Source organism: Entelurus aequoreus, linkage group LG17 (genome assembly GCF_033978785.1).
Source record: "Entelurus aequoreus isolate RoL-2023_Sb linkage group LG17, RoL_Eaeq_v1.1, whole genome shotgun sequence".
Lineage (NCBI taxonomy): Eukaryota > Metazoa > Chordata > Actinopteri > Syngnathiformes > Syngnathidae > Entelurus > Entelurus aequoreus.
Window position 1 is genome coordinate 19,540,388 of NC_084747.1, and position 18,024 is coordinate 19,558,411.

The 18,024-nt window shown below is 35.6% G+C and overlaps 1 protein-coding gene across 2 annotated transcripts in view; it reads right to left on the reverse strand.

Annotated features, from left to right (window-relative positions):
- LOC133632615 (early estrogen-induced gene 1 protein-like) overlaps window positions 1-18,024 on the reverse strand; it is a 38,288-nt gene that overhangs the window by 12,147 nt on the left and 8,117 nt on the right. For both annotated transcript variants that reach the window (XM_062025127.1, XM_062025128.1), the window contains 2 exons: window positions 5,209-5,329; window positions 1,040-1,069 (listed from right to left, as the gene is read on the reverse strand). In XM_062025127.1, the coding sequence (XP_061881111.1) occupies window positions 1,040-1,069; window positions 5,209-5,329 (151 nt within the window). The remainder of the gene's footprint in view (window positions 1-1,039; window positions 1,070-5,208; window positions 5,330-18,024) is intronic.

The following is an 18,024-nucleotide window of genomic DNA, read 5'->3' on the forward strand; positions in this document are numbered from 1 at the left end:
ATACAACATTTGCTAAAAAGCTAGCATTAACCGTTTGCATGCTAACATAAGAGAAGTTAGCATACTTCTAAGATGGCGCCAAGTATCCACACCCATGCTTTTTAGGGTTAAACATACACAATTAGCTTAGTAGCTAGGACAAAACTTTAGCATGTTAACGTGAGCATGCTAATAAAAGAGATGTTAGCATACTTTTAAGATGGCGCCAAGTATCAAAATCTTGTTTCTTTTGGTATGAACATAAACAATTAGCTAAAAAGTTAGCATAAAATGTTAGCATCCTAACATTAGCATGCTAATAAAAGAGATGTTAGCATACTTTTAAGATGGCGCCGAGTATCAAAATCTGTTTCTTTTGGTATGAACATAAACAATTAGCTAAAAAGTTAGCATTAAATGTTAGCATCCTAACATTAGCATGCTAATAAAAGAGATGTTAGCATACTTTTAAGATGGCGCCAAGTATCAAAATCTATGTTTCTTTTGGTATGAACATAAACAATTAGCTAAAACGTTAGCATAAAATATTAGCATCCTAACATTAGCATGCTTATATAAGAGATGTGATTTTTAGTATTTATTGGGCCCCAAAGTCAAAAGGGTTAAGAACCCCTGGTTTTGGCTATATAGGGTATGTTGTGTAACCAGGAAGTGCATTTCTTCCAGGAAGCTGAATGTGTTATGTTGCGGCCTACAAAGTGTTTACGCTGTAAGTAGTGTGATTGTTTGGTTTTATTACCAAATTTGGAGGTGTTGAAATGGCCAGAATTTTTTTTTAATTATGGTCTATCGCGATATGTATCGATACGGTTTTATCACCCAGTCCTAGTTTGAGATGAACTCTGCAGTGAAAGGTTGACATTCTTCAGTCGTAAGGTTTCCCTTTTTTCCCAGAAGCTGTTTTTAAATAGGTGAGCCTGCCAGGAAGTGGACTTCCAAGGAGGGAAATCGGCTAAATTTAGTCCCAGTTTAGGAACAACAACAATTTAAAAAAATTTAAAAAAGGAAGTGGTGTGACGCGGGGGGTGGGGGGGTTTACCTTCGTGTACGTTTTGCCTCCTTTCTGCTCCTGCAGGGGAAAACAGCAAAAAGTTTTTAAAATTCATCTCTTTGTTTGAAGCACTTTGGAGCATATTTTCATGTACTTGTACACCTCCTTGTCAACACTGAAGAAAGTAACATAAATATAAATACAAAACAAAAAACTAACTAACATTGTTGTAACGTTTGACGTGCATCAATTTGCTTGAAATGGAAAAAGAAAAATGTCATCCATATTTTTGACCGACTTAAGTTGATACTGAAAAATGAAAATCTATATTTTTTTAGGTACACTGTAAACAAAAAATTTAGATTTTACAGTAAAAAAACAAAACAGCAACTCAGTCATCAGAATTTTACTGTAAAATATACAGTTTTTAAATGGAAAAAAAGTACCAATGTTTTTTACGGAAAAAATGGCAGCTTAGTCACCAGAATTTTACCGTAAAATATACCTCTTTTTACAACATATCACAGTAAAATGGAAAATTGAGTACCAATGGGGGTTTTTTTTACAGAAAAATGGCAGCTTAGTTACCAGAATTTTGCTGTAAAATATACTTCTTTTTTTTATTTTTTTTATTTTACATCATATTACAGTTAAATGGAAAAACAGTAGCACTGTTTTTTACGGGGGGAATTGGCAGCTTAGTCACCAGAATTTTACCGTACAATATACTGTGTTGTCTTTTTTGCTGTTGTTGTTTTTTACAGCATATTACAGTGAAATGGAAAAAAACAGTTTTTTTACGGGGGAAATGGCAGCTTAGTCACCAGAATTTTACTGTACAATATATTTTTTTTATACAACATATTACAATAAAATGGGAAAACAGTACAAATGTTTTTTACGGAAAAAATGGCAGCTTAGTCACCAGAATTTTACCGTACAATATACTTTATTTTTGATAACATATTACAGTAAAATGGAAAACAGTACCACGTTTTTTTTTTTTTTTAAATGGCAGCTTAGTCACCAGAATTGTACCGTAAAATATACTTATTTTTACAACATATTACAGTAAAATGGGAAAACTGTACCAATGTTTTTTACGGAAAAAATGGCAGCTTAGTCACCAGAATTTTACCGTACAATATACTGTGTTTTCTTTTTTGCTGCTGTTGTTTTTTACAGTATATTACAGTAAAATGGAAAAAAACTGTTTTTTACGGGGGAAATGGCAGCTTAGTCACCAGAATTTTACTGTAAAATATATTTTTTTTATACAACATATGACAATAAAATGGGAAAACAGTACCAAGGTTTTTTACGGAAAAAATGGCAGCTTAGTCACCAGAATTTAACTGTAAAATATACTTTATTTTTAATTTTTTACAAAATATTACAATAAAATGGAAACAGTACCACTGTTTCTTTACGGGGGGGGGAAATGGCAGCTTCGTCACCAGAATTTTACTGTAAAATATGCAGTGTTTTTAAACAATGTGTAATTAATTAAAAATTGAAAAACAGTGTACGTTTTTTAACAGGAAAAATGGCAGCTTAGTCACCAGAATTTTACTGTAAAATATACTTTATTTTTGATAACATATTACACTAAAATGGAAAACAGTACCACTGTTTTTTACGGAAAAAATGGCAGCTTAGTCACCAGAATTTTACCGTACAATATACTGCGTTTTCTTTTTTGCTGTTGTTTTTTTTTTTACAGCATATTACAGTAAAATGGAAAAAAACTGTTTTTACGGGGAAAATGGCAGCTTAGTCACCAGAATTTTACTGTAAAATATACTTTTTATATACAACATATTACAATAAAATGGGAAAACAGTACCAATGTTTTTTTACGGAAAAAATGGCAGCTTAGTCACCAGAATTGTACCGTAAAATATACTTATTTTTACAACATATTACAGTAAAATGGAAACAGTACCACTGTTTTATACGGGGGGAAATGGCAGCTTAGTCACCAGAATTTTACTGTAAAATATGCAGTGTATTTAAACAACGTGTAACTAATTATAAATTGAAAAACAGAGCCAATGTTTTTAATAGGAAAAATGGCAGCTTAGTCACCAGAATTTAACTGTAAAATATACTTTATTTTTTACAACATATTACAGTAAAATGGAAAAACAGTTCCACTGTTTTTTACGGGGAAAAATGGCAGCTTAGTCACCAGAATGTTACCGTACAATATACTGTTTTCTTTTTTGCTGTTGTTGTTTTTTTACAGCATATTACAGTAAAATGAAAAAAAAACAGTTTTTTATGGGAGAAATGGGAGCTGAGTCACCAGAATTTGACTGTAAAATAAAAAATGTTTTATATATACACAACATATTACAGTAAAATGGAAAAACAGTACCATTGTTTTTTATGGAGAAAAACGGCAGCTTAATCACCAGAATGTTACTGTAAAATAAACAGTGTTATCTTTTTTTGTTGTTGTTTTTTACAATATATTACAGTAAAATGGAAAAACAGTACCACTGTTTTTTTACGGGAGGTAAATGGCATCTTAGTCACCAGGATTTTACCGTAAAATATACAGTTTTCTTGTTTGATTTTTTTTCTACATATTATTACAATAAATATTAATATTGTAATATTAACAAATTAATACATATTAATAAAATGGAAAAAATGTTTTTTACAGAAAAATGGCAGCTTAGTGACCAGAATATTACTGTATAATATGTTTTTATATATATACAAAACATATTACAGTAAAATGGAAAAACAGTACCACTATTTTTTATGGGGGGGGAAATGACAGCTTAGTCACCAGAATGTTATTGTAAAATAAACAGTGTTTTCTTTTTTTGTTGTTGTTTTTTACAATATATTACAGTAAAATGGACAAACAGTACCACTGTTTTTTTACGGGGGGAAATGGCAGCTTAGTCACCAGGATTTTACCGTACAATATACTGTGTTTTCTTTTTTGCTGTTGTTTAACAGCATATTACAGTAAAATGGAAAAAAAACTGTTTTTTATGGGAAAAAATGGCAGCTGAGTCACCAGAATTTGACTGTAAAATATAATTTTTTATATATACACAATGTATTACAGTAAAATGGAAAAACAGTACCACTATTTTTTATGGGGAAAAAATGGCAGTTTAGTCACCAGAATGTTACTGTAAAATAAACAGTGTTTTCTTTTGTTGTTGTTGTTTTTTTACAATATATTGCAGTAAAATGGAAAAACAGTCCCACTGTTTTCTTACGAGGAAAACATGGCAGCTTAGTCACCAGGATGTTACCGTACAATATACCGTGTTTTCTTTTTTGCTGTTGTTTTTTTTACAGCATATTACAGTAAAATGGAAAAAAACTGTTTTTTATGGAAAAAATGGCAGCTTAGTCACCAAAATTTTACTGTAAAATAAATATGTTTTTATGTATACACAACGTATTACAATAAAATGGAAAAACAGTACCACTGTTTTTCATGGAAAAATGGCAGCTTAGTTTTACTGTAATTTTACTGTAAAATAAACATTTTATATACAACATATTACAGTAAAATGAAAAAACAGTGCCGATGTTTTTTTACGGGGGAACAATGTTTTCTTTTTTGTTTTTGTTTTTTTTACAACATATTACAGTAAAATGCAAAAACTGTTTTTTTAATGGAAAAATGGCAGCTTAGTCACCAGGATTTTACCGTATAATATACATTGTGTTTTTTTGTTTTTTTTACCACATATTACAGTAAAATGCAAAAACTGTTTTTTTAATGGAAAAATGGCAGCTTAGTCACCAGAATTTTACTGTAAAATATACATTTTATACACCACATATTACAGTAAAATGTAAAAAGGGTACCACTGAGGGTAAAGTGGTAGCTTGTTGTGTTTCTATTTCCGGAAACACGCCATAAAAACAACAAGTGTGGTAAAAAAAAAACATACAATAAACGATGTTAGTTTTTTTAATTGACAGTAATATACTTTGTACATTTTACCATCAAATCTATTGTCATTATAGTTACATGCAAAATCTGATATTTAAGTATTTATTTTGACCAAAAATGGTTTGTAAAGAATGCTAACATAAAATGTGTTGTAATATTATAGGTCTAAAATATATGCAGTACATATATATTTGAATGAATGTAACCACTCATGTATTTGTGGGGGAGCGCCACAGGTAAACGAACACATTATGACGGCTGGCGTGACAAAGAATGTTTTTACCTTCCTGACAGACACTCTGCACACGGAAGGGTCCAGCACTCCCGTGTGTGGGTTGGCGCTCATCTTGGACACGAAGGAGAACCTCTTCCTCCAGCGCACGCAGTTCTCCTGGACCTCCTGTCTGCGCACAAGAACATGCAAACATTGTTATTATTCATCTCCTGGACCTCCTGTCTGCGCACAAGAAAACATTCTCATCACATTGTTATTATTCATCTCCTGGACCTCCTGTATGTACACAAGAACATGCAAACATTGTTATTATTCATCTCCTGGACCTCCTGTCTGCGCACAAGAACATGGAAACATTGTTATTATTCATCTCCTGGACCTCCTGTATGTACACAAGAACATGCAAACATTGTTATTATTCATCTCCTGGACCTCCTGTCTGCACATAAGAACATGGAAACGTTATTACGTCGTCACACTGAGGCGGCCATTCTTCAGGAAACACAACATTGTTTAAGTTTGTTTATCCACAGCCGTTGCCCCGGCAACCGGTGCCACAATGATGGCGAGAAGGTTTGTTTCAGAGAACAAAAAGGTGACGTCCCCAAGGGGTCGTCATGGAAACATCAACAGGAAGTGTTTGCCTGTGATGTTGCTGCGTTCATAATACACACACAAACATTGTTTGTGACCACAAAGACAAACCAGCGTCAAGATGGCCGCCCACCTTGTGTGCTGTTACAGTTTCAACATTGTTATAGTTTTTATGTTATTAAAGTGTAATTATGGTGTAATTATTCATAACAGTCCCCCACCATCTCCCCAAACTTGTCCCATTCCTTTGTACTAGAACACTTATTTATCTATTATAGTTTTTGTTGTTAACTATTATAGCCTTTATGTTATTAAATTGTTATGGTTTTTATGTTATTAATCTGTAATTATTGTGTTAATATCTATAACAGTCCCCCACCTTGTCAAAATATCCCCAAACGTGTCCCATTCCTTTGTGCTGCAACATTTTTTTGCCTTATATTTTTTGTTTGTGACTGGCATCACATGATATCAACTTGTTTTCACCTATTATTCACTATGATCCAACTTGATATCAACATGTTTGTGACTGGCATCACATTATATCAACTTGTTAGCACCTAGTATCACTATGCTCTAACTTGATAAACATGTTTGTGACTGGCATCACATGATATCAAATTGTTAGCACCTAGTATCACCATGATCAAACTTGATATCAATTTGTTTGTGACTGGCATCAAATTATATCAACTTGTTTGCACCTAGTATCACTATGATTCAACTTGATATTAACATGTTGTGACTGGCATCACATGATAACAACTTGTTAGCACCTAGTATCACTATGCTCCAACTTGATATCAACTTGTTTGTGACTGGCATCACATGATATTAGCTTGTTTGCACCTAGTATCACTATGATCCAACTTGATATTAGCATTGTACCTGGCATCACATGATATCAACTTGTTTGGACCTAGTATGACCATGATCCAACTTGATACCAACTTGTTTGACTGGCATCACATGATATCAGCTTGTTTGCACATAGTATGACCATGATCCAACAAGATAACGTGTTTGTGACTGGCATCACATTATATCAACTTGTTAGCACCTAGTATCACCATAATCCAACTAGATATCAACATGTTGTGACAGGCATCACATGATATCAACTTGTTTTCACCTAGTATCACTATGATCCAACTTGATATCAACATGTTTGTGACTGGCATCAAATGCTATCAGCTTGTTTTCACCTAGTATCACTATGATCCAACTTGATATCAACATGTTTGTGACTGGCATCACATGCTATCAGCTTGTTTTCACCTAGTATCACTATGATCCAACTTGATATCAACATGTTTGTGACTGGCATCACATGCTATCAGCTTGTTTTCACCTAGTATCACTATTATCTAACTTGATATCAACATGTTTGTGACTGACATCACATAATATCAGCTTGTTTGTACCTAGTATCACTATTATCCAACTAGATATCAACATGTTTGTCACTGGCATTGCAACATTTTACTTTTGTTAGCACCAAGTAGCAACATGATGGAACTTGATACCAACGTGTTTGTAACTGATATTGCATCATATTACTTTTGTTAGTGCCAAGTATCAACATGTTTAAACTTGATATCAAAGTGTTTGTAACTGGCATTGCATGATATCAACATGTTAGCACCTGGTATCACTAAGATCCAACTTGACATCAACTTGTTTTCACACAGTATCACTAAGCTTCAACTTGATATCAACTTGTTTATGACTGGCATCACATGATATCAGCTTGTTTGCACCTAGTATCACCATGATCCAACTAGATAACATGTTTGTGACTGGCTTCACATGATATAAATTTGTTCGCACCTAGTATCGCCATGATCAAACTTGATATCAACATGTTTGTGACTGGCATCAAATGATATCAACTTGTTTGCACCTAGTATCACTATGATTCAACTTGATATTAACATGTTGTACCTGGCATCACATAATATCAACTTGTTAGCACCTAGTATCACTATGATTCAACTTGATATTAACATGTTGTATCTGGCATCACATATCAATTTGTTAGCACCTAGTATCACCATAATCCAACTTGATAACAGGTTGTAACAGGCATCACATGATATCAACTTGTTTGCACCTAGTATCACTATGATCCAACTTGATATCAACATGTTTGTGACTGGCATCACATATCAACTTGTTTGCACCTAGTATCACCATGATCCAACTAGATAACATGTTTGTGACTGGCATCACATGATATCAACTTGTTAGCACCTAGTATCACCATAATCCAACTAGATATCAACATGTTTGTGACTGGCATCAATCAATCAATCAATGTTTATTTATATAGCCCTAAATCACAAGTGTCTCAAAGGGCTGTACAAGCCACAACAACATCCTCGGTACAGAGCCCACATATCACATGCTATCAGCTTGTTTCACCTAGTATCACTATGATCTAACTTAATATCAACTAGTTAGTGACTGGCATCACATGATATCAACTTGTTAGCACCTAGTATCACCATAATCCAACTAGATATCAACATGTTTGTGACTGGCATCACATGCTATCAGCTTGTTTTCACCTAGTATCACTATGATCTAACTTGATATCAACATGTTTGTGACTGGCATCACATGCTATCAGCTTGTTTTCACCTAGTATCACTATGATCTAACTTGATATCAACATGTTTGTGACTGGCATCACATGATATCAGCTTGCTTGCACCTCATATCACTATGACCCAACTTGATATCAACATGTTTGTCACTGGCATCACATGATATCAGCTTGCTTGCACCTCATATCACTATGACCCAACTTGATATCAACATGTTTGTCACTGGCATTGCAACATTTTACTTTTGTTAGCGCCAAGTAGCAACATGATGGAACTTGATATCAACGTGTTTGTAACTGACATTGCATCATATTACTTTTGTTAGCGCCCAGTATCAACATGTTTAAACTTGATATCAAAGTGTTTGTAACTGGCATTGCATGATATCAACTTGTTTTCACTTAGTATCACTATGATCCAACTTGATATCAACTTGTTTGACTGGCATCACATGATATCAGCGTGTTTGCACCTAGTATCACCATGATCCAACTTGATATCAACATGTTTGTGACTGGCATCACATGCTATCAGCTTGTTTTCACCTAGTATCACTATGATCTAACTTGATATCAACATGTTTGTGACTGGCATCACATGCTATCAGCTTGTTTTCACCTAGTATCACTATGATCTAACTTGATATCAACATGTTTGTGACTGGCATCACATGCTATCAGCTTGTTTTCACCTAGTATCACTATGATCTAACTTGATATCAACATGTTTGTGACTGGCATCACATGCTATCAGCTTGTTTTCACCTAGTATCACTAGGATCTAACTTGATATCAACATGTTTGTGACTGGCATCACATGATATCAGCTTGCTTGCACCTCATATCACTATGACCCAACTTGATATCAACATGTTTGTCACTGGCATTGCAACATTTTACTTTTGTTAGCACCAAGTAGCAACATGATGGAACTTGATATCAACGTGTTTGTAACTGACATTGCATCATATTACTTTTGTTAGCGCCCAGTATCAACATGTTTAAACTTGATATCAAAGTGTTTGTAACTGGCATTGCATGATATCAACTTGTTTTCACCTAGTATCACTATGATCCAACTTGATATCAACTTGCTTGACTGGCATCACATGATATCAGCTTGTTTGCACCTAGTATCACCATGATCCAACTTGATATCAACATGTTTGTGACTGGCATCACATGCTATCAGCTTGTTTTCACCTAGTATCACTATGATCTAACTTGATATCAACATGTTTGTGACTGGCATCACATGATATCAGCTTGCTTGCACCTCATATCACTATGACCCAACTTGATATCAACATGTTTGTCACTTGCATTGCAACATTTTACTTTTGTTAGCGCCAAGTAGCAACATGATGGAACTTGATATCAACGTGTTTGTAACTGACATTGCATCATATTACTTTTGTTAGCGCCCAGTATCAACATGCTTAAACTTGATATCAAAGTGTTTGTAACTGGCATTGCATGATATCAACTTGTTTTCACCTAGTATCACTGTGATCCAACTTGATATCAACTTGTTTGACTGGCATCACATGATATCAGCGTGTTTGCACCTAGTATCACCATGATCCAACTTGATATCAACATGTTTGTGACTGGCATCACATGCTATCAGCTTGTTTTCACCTACTATCACTATGATCAAACTTGATATCAACATGTTTGTGACTGGTATCACATGCTATCAGCTTGTTTTCACCTAGTATCACTATGCTCTAACTTGATATCAACATGTTTGTGATTGGCATCAAATGCTATCAGCTTGTTTTCACCTAGTATCACTATGATCTAACTTGATATCAACATGTTTGTCACTGGCATTGCAACATTTTACTTTTGTTAGCACCAAGTAGCAACATGATGGAACTTGATATCAACGTGTTTGTAACTGACATTGCATCATATTACTTTTGTTAGCGCCCAGTATCAACATGTTTAAATTTGATATCAAAGTGTTTGTAACTGGCATTGCAACATTTTACTTTTGTTAGCACCAAGTAGCAACATGATGGAACTTGATATCAACTTGTTTGACTGGCATCACATGATATCAACTTGTTAGCACCTAGTATCACCATAATCCAACTAGATATCAACATGTTGTGACAGGCATCACATGATATCAACTTGTTTTCACCTAGTATCACCATGATCCAACTAGATAACATTTTTGTGACTGGCATCACATGATAAACTTGTTTTCACCTAGTATCACCATGATCCAACTAGATAACATGTTTGTGACTGGCATCACATGATATCAACTTGTTTTCACCTAGTATCACCATGATCCAACTGGATAACATGTTTGTGATTTGCATCACATGATATCAACTTGTTTTCACCTAGTATCACCATAATCCAACTAGATATCAACATGTTTGTGACTGGTATCACATGATATCAGCTTGTTTTCACCTAGTATCACTATGATCTAACTTGATATCAACATGTTTGTCACTTGCATTGCAACATTTTACTTTTGTTAGCGCCAAGTAGCAACATGATGGAACTTGATATCAACGTGTTTGTAACTGACATTGCATCATATTACTTTTGTAAGCGCCCAGTATCAACATGTTTAAACTTGACATCAAAGTGTTTGTAACTGGCATTGCATGATATCAACTTGTTTTCACCTACTATCACTATGATCCAACTTGATATCAACTTGTTTGACTGGCATCACATGATAGCTTGTTTGCACCTAGTATCACCATGATCCAACTAGATAACATGTTTGTGACTGGCATCACATGATATCAACTTGTTTTCACCTAGTATCACCATAATCCAACTAGATATCAACATGTTGTGAAAGGCATCACATGCTATCAGCTTGTTTTCACCTAGTATCACTATGATCTAACTTGATATCAACATGTTTGTGACTGGCATCACATGATATCAGCTTGTTTGCACCTAGTATCACTATGATCCAACTTGATATCAACATGTTTGTGACTGGTATCACATGCTATCAGCTTGTTTTCACCTAGTATCACTATGCTCTAACTTGATATCAACATGTTTGTGACTGGCATCACATGATATCAGCTTGTTTGCACCTAGTATCACTATGATCTAACTTGATATCAACATGTTTGTCGCTGGCATTGCAACATTTTACTTTTGTTAGCACCAAGTAGCAACATGATCCAACTTGATATCAACATGTTTGTGACTGGCATCACATGCTATCAGCTTGTTTTCACCTAGTATCACTATGATCTAACTTGATACCAACATGTTTGTCACTGGCATTGCAACATTTTACTTTTGTTAGCACCAAGTAGCAACATGATGGAACTTGATATCAACGTGTTTGTAACTGACATTACTTTTGTTAGCGCCCAGTATCAACATGTTTAAATTTGATATCAAAATGTTTGTAACTGGCATTGCAACATTTTACTTTTGTTAGCACCAAGTAGCAACATGATGGAACTTGATATCAACTTGTTTGACTGGCATCACATGATATCAACTTGTTATCACCTAGTATCACCATAATCCAACTAGATCATCAACATGTGACAGGCATCACATGATATCAACTTGTTTTCACCTAGTATCACCATGATCCAACTAGATAACATGTTTGTGACTGGCATCACATGATATCAACTTGTTTTCACCTAGTATCACCATGATCCAACTAGATAACATGTTTGTGATTTGCATCACAGGATATCAACTTGTTTTCACCTAGTATCACCATAATCGAACTAGATATCAACATGTTTGTGACTGGTATCACATGATATCAGCTTGTTTTCACCTAGTATCACTATGATCTAACTTGATATCAACATGTTTGTCACTTGCATTGCAACATTTTACTTTTGTTAGCGCCAAGTAGCAACATGATGGAACTTGATATCAACGTGTTTGTAACTGACATTGCATCATATTACTTTTGTAAGCGCCCAGTATCAACATGTTTAAACTTGACATCAAAGTGTTTTTAACTGGCATTGCATGATATCAACTTGTTTTCACCTAGTATCACTATGATCCAACTTGATATCAACTTGTTTGACTGGCATCACATGATAGCTTGTTTGCACCTAGTATCACCATGATCCAACTAGATAACATGTTTGTGACTGGCATCACATGATATCAACTTGATAGCACCTAGTATCACCATAATCCAACTAGATATCAACATGTTGTGACAGGCATCACATGATATCAACTTGTTTTCACCTAGTATCACTATGATTCAACTAGATAACATGTTTGTGACTGGCATCACATGATATCAACTTGTTTTTACCTAGTATCACCATGATCCAACTAGATAACATGTTTGTGACTGGCATCACATGATATCAACTTGTTTTTACCTAGTATCACCATGATCCAACTAGATAACATGTTTGTGACTGGCATCACATGATATCAACTTGTTAGCACCTAGTATCACCATAATCCAACTACATATCAACATGTTTGTGACTGGCATCACATGCTATCAGCTTGTTTTCACCTAGTATCACTATGATCTAACTTGATATCAACATGTTTGTGACTGGCATCACATGCTATCAGCTTGTTTTCACCTAGTATCACTATGATCCAACTTGATATCAACCTGTTTGTCGCTGGCATTGCAACATTTTACTTTTGTTAGCACCAAGTAGCAACATGATGGAACTTGATATCAAAGTGTTTGTAACTGCCATCGCATGATATCAACATGTTAGCACCTGGTATCAATATGCTAACTTGTTGCAGAGTCTATGCGCCGTCAGTCACATGACAGGAAGTGAAAACGCACACGTGTCACTCCTACTTCCATCCCATGATAGGCGGCCCGTCTCCACGGCAACCACTTTGGTCCTTTCAGTTTAAAGGCTGAACATGGCTGGGAAACTAAGCTCTTAAACACACACACGCACACACACACGCACGCACGCACACACACGCGCACACACACACACACACACACACACACCAACAGCTGCTGCTCGCACTCCTCCCCTCCCCCCACGGCTGCCATTGTGTGCTCCACAAGGAAGTTCTGTGTTAGCTCACACTCGCTAACTCGCCTCAGTTGTTGCCATTGAAATAAAGAAATGATCTGTTCCAGAGTCAAACTGCAGCCAATATAAAAGCTTAACTCCGGCTTTTCATGTTTTGCGCTCACTTTTTGTCTCTCCCATGCACCTTAAACGCATCGCAACCGATTATGCTAATGCTAATGATATCGAATGATGACACCAAAAAAAATGCTAGCATTAAATGTTAGCATGAGAATACATAAAATGTTAATATAGGATCATTTAGCATGATCCTAATATGGTGCCATGTAACAAAAGTCATCATTTTTTGGTTTGGATTAATAAAATTAGCTAAAACACTGATATAAAACATTAGCATGCTAATGATAGCACGATGACATAAGAACATTTAACATACATCCAAGAAGCTGGCAAGTATAAAAAAGCAATGATTTTTAGGTTTAAACGAATACAATTGGCAAAAATGTTAGCATAAAACGTTAGCATGCTAATGTTGGTCTGCTAATATCTACCATACATCTATGATAGCGCCAAGTATTAATAGCCATGATTTTTTATTTTTTTTAAAAAAGGTATAAACTAATAAAATTAGCTAAAATGCTAACAAAAAACATTACCATGGTGACGTTAGAGGCCTACTGAAATGAGATTTTCTTATTTAAACGGGGATAGCAGATCCATTCTATGTGTCATACTTGATCATTTCGCGATATTGCCATATTTTTGCTGAAAGGATTTAGTAGAGAACATCGACGATAACGTTTGCAACTTTTGGTCGCTGATAAAAAAAACTTGCCCGTACCGGAAGTAGCGTGACGTCACAGGTTGTGGAGCGCCTCACATCTGCACATTGTTTACAATCATGGCCACCAGCAGCGAGAGCGATTCGGACAGAGAAAGCGACGATTTCCCCATTAATTTCAGCGAGGATGAAAGATTCGTGGATGAGGAAAGTGAGAGTGAAGGACTACAGGGCAGTGGAAGCGATTCAGATAGGAAAGATGCTGTGAGAGGCGGGTGGGACCTGATATTCAGCTGGGAATGACTAAAACAGTAAATAAACACAAGACATATATATACTCTATTAGCCACAACACAACCAGGCTTATATTTAATATGCCAATATTAATATATCCCAAAGTTACATACGTGACATGCACAAAGCGGCACGCACGTACGGGCATGCGGTCAAATGTTTGGAAGCCGCAGCTGCGTACTCCCGGTACCGCGTATCCAACTCAAAGTCCTCCTGGTAAGAGTCTCTGTTGTCCCAGTTCTCCACAGGCCAATGGTAAAGCTTGACTGTTATCATTCGGGAATGTAAACAATGAAACACCGGCTACGACGTAGCCGCTACGTGTTTGTGTTGCTGCAGCCGGCCGCTAATACACCGCTTCCCACCTACGGCTTTCTTCTTTGCTATCTCCATTGTTCATTAAACAAATTGCAAAAGATTCACCAACACAGATGTCCAGAATACTGTGGAATGTTGCGATGAAAACAGACGACTTAATAGCTGGCCACAATGGTGTCCCAAAATGTCCGCTACAATCCGTGACGTAACGCGCAAACGTCATCATAACGAGACGTTTTCAGCAGGATATTTCGCGGGAAATTTAAAATTGCACTTTACTAATCTAACCCGGCCGTATTGGCATGTGTTGCAATGTTAAGATTTCATCATTGATATAGAAACTATCAGACTGCGTGGTCGGTAGTAGTGGCTTTCAGTAGGCCTTTAGCATGATGTCATAGAACAAGTTTGCGTTTTTCTAAGAATTTGCCAAGTATTGAGTAGGTTTATATGAATAAAATTCGCAAAAATACCAGGATAAAATGTTAGTATGCTAATACGGGATAAGTTGGCATCCCTATTAGGTAGCGTCAAGTATCAAAAAACATAATTTTTAGGTTTAAATTACTAAAATTGGCTAAATGCTAGCACAAATTGTTAGCATGCTAATATAGGATACTTTAGCATGATTCTAATATGGTGTGTATCATGTGATTTTTTTTGGTTAAAAATAATAAAATAAGCTAAAACACTGATATAAAACGTTAGCATATTAACGTAAGCATGATAACAGGAAAAATGAGTGTACTTCTAAGATGGAAGTATGCGAGCCGCTAGCAAGCGTAGCGAAGAAGAGCAGCTCTCATCGGGGTAGTCGTCCATTTGTTAGGAGGAACATTCCTGAGCAGCAGTCGCTTTGTGGGGTCTCCATGGCGACCTGGCGGTGTGATGCTCTCACGTTGCTATAAAGGTTAACAAAGTTCTAGTAGGGCCGTGGTGATGTTCTAAAAGTCAGTAATCCCCCGAGATACGCCGAGTGCTGAGTAAGACTTTGGATCACCTTGTCAACGAAAGAGGAATATAAAATGTTTGGTCGGGAAGCCAATGTGCTAAAATGCTTGCATAAAACGTCGCTAATGTCAACATGCTAACGTAAGAAAAAGTAGAATATTATTAATATGGTTTAAAGTATCAGGAGCCATGATATTTAAATTCAAACAAATAAAATTTGCTAAAATGCTAACATAAAATGTTAGCATGCTAATGTTAGCATGATAACATAGGAAAAAGTAGCATACTTTTATTATGGTTTAAAGTATCACAAGCCATGATATTTAGGTTTAAACTAACATAATTCGCTAAAATGCTAGCATAAAACATTAGCATGCTAATGTTAGCACGATAACATAAGAAAAGGTAGCATACTTTTATTATGGTTTAAAGTATCACAAGCCATGATATTTAGGTTTAAACTAAGACAATTCGCTAAAATGCTAGCATAAAACGTTAGCATGGCAATGTTAGCACGATAACATAAGAAAAAGTAGGATACTTTTAATATGGTGCCAAGTGTCACTGGCCGTAATATTTAGGTTTAAACAAATACAATTTGCTAAACTGCTATTATAAAATGTTAGCCTGCTATAATTAGCATGCTAATATAGGATAAGTTGACATACTTCTAAGATGGCGCAAAGTATCATAAACCAGGATTTTTAGGTTTAAAAGAATAAAATTAGCTAAAATTCTATCATAAAATGTTAGCATGCTAATGTTAGAATGATAACATTAGAAAAAGTAGCATACTTTTAATATAGCGCCAAGTATCCCAAACCATGAAACAAATACAATTTGCAAAAGTTCTAGTATAAAATGTTAACATGCTAACGTTAGCATGATGACATGGTGATAGTTTGCAGACTTCTAAGAAGGTGCCAAGTATCGAAGGCAATGATTTTTAAGTTTATACCAATAAAATTGTCAAAAATGCTAGCGTAAAATATTAGCATGCTAATATAGGATAAAATAACATCCTTTTAAGATGGCGCAAAGTATCATAAGCCAGGATTTTTAGGTTTAAAAGAATAAAATTAGCTAAAATTCTATCATAAAATGTTAGCATGCTAATATAGGATAAAATAACATCCTTTAAAGATGGCGCAAAGTATCATAAGCCAGGATTTTTAGGTTTAAAAGAATAAAATTTGATAAAATTCTATCATAAAATGTTAGCATGCTAACATTAGCATGATGACATAGTGATAGTTTGCAGACTTCTAAGATGGCGCCAAGAATTGAAGGCAATGATTTTTAAGTTTATACCAATAAAATTGTCAAAAATGCTAGCGTAAAATTTTAGCATGCTAATATAGGATAAAATAACATCCTTTTAAGATGGCGCTAGGTATCATAAGCCAGGATTTTTAGGTTTAAAAGAATAAAATTAGCTAACATTCAATCATAAAATGTTATCATGCTAACTTTAGCATGATAACATTAGAAAAAGTACCATACTTTTAATATAGCGCCAAGTATCCCAAGCCATGAAACAAATACAATTTGCAAAAGTTCTAGCATAAAATGTTAGCATGCTAACGTTAGCATGATGACATAGTGATAAGTTTGCAGACTTCTAAGATGGCGCCAAGTATCGAAGGCCATGATTTTTAAGTTTTTACCAATAAAATTTTCAAAAATGCTAGCGTAAAACATTAGCATGCTAACATAGGACAAATTAGCGTACTTCCAAGATGGTGCCGAAGTCAACTGGTCTGTTAGTCAGTTTGGCAACATTGGGAGCTTTTATTTATAGAAAAAGGGCTGATTTGAAAGCTTTTATTTTGTAGCTACAGGAAGCACCGACACGTCTTCTGTTCTACAGCTGACATACACATCAGGTTTTTCCCCACAGAAACCAAAATAATTCATCTTGTTTCAATCAAGACACACGCACGCACACACACACACACACACACACACACACGTGCGCGCACACACACACACACGCACGCGCACAAAATATGCAAATGAGGTGACAAGCGAGAAGAAAACAGGAAGCAGCTGTTGAAAGGTGGCTGCTCCAAGCTAACCTCTCATCCACAACGTGTACGCACTTCCTCCTCTGGAGGCTTCGCTTAGGCGCCATCATGGCCGCCACGTTGACACGGCACACCGCCGTCACGCTCCGTGACCAGCACAACAACTCCTCTCAGGGTCGTCATGGCAACAACAACACGACAAGCAAAGGAGCGGCGGCTGACCGGTTGAGATGCAAAAAGTAACAAAGCACGCTAGCGTGTTTAAACTTGATATCAACATGGTAG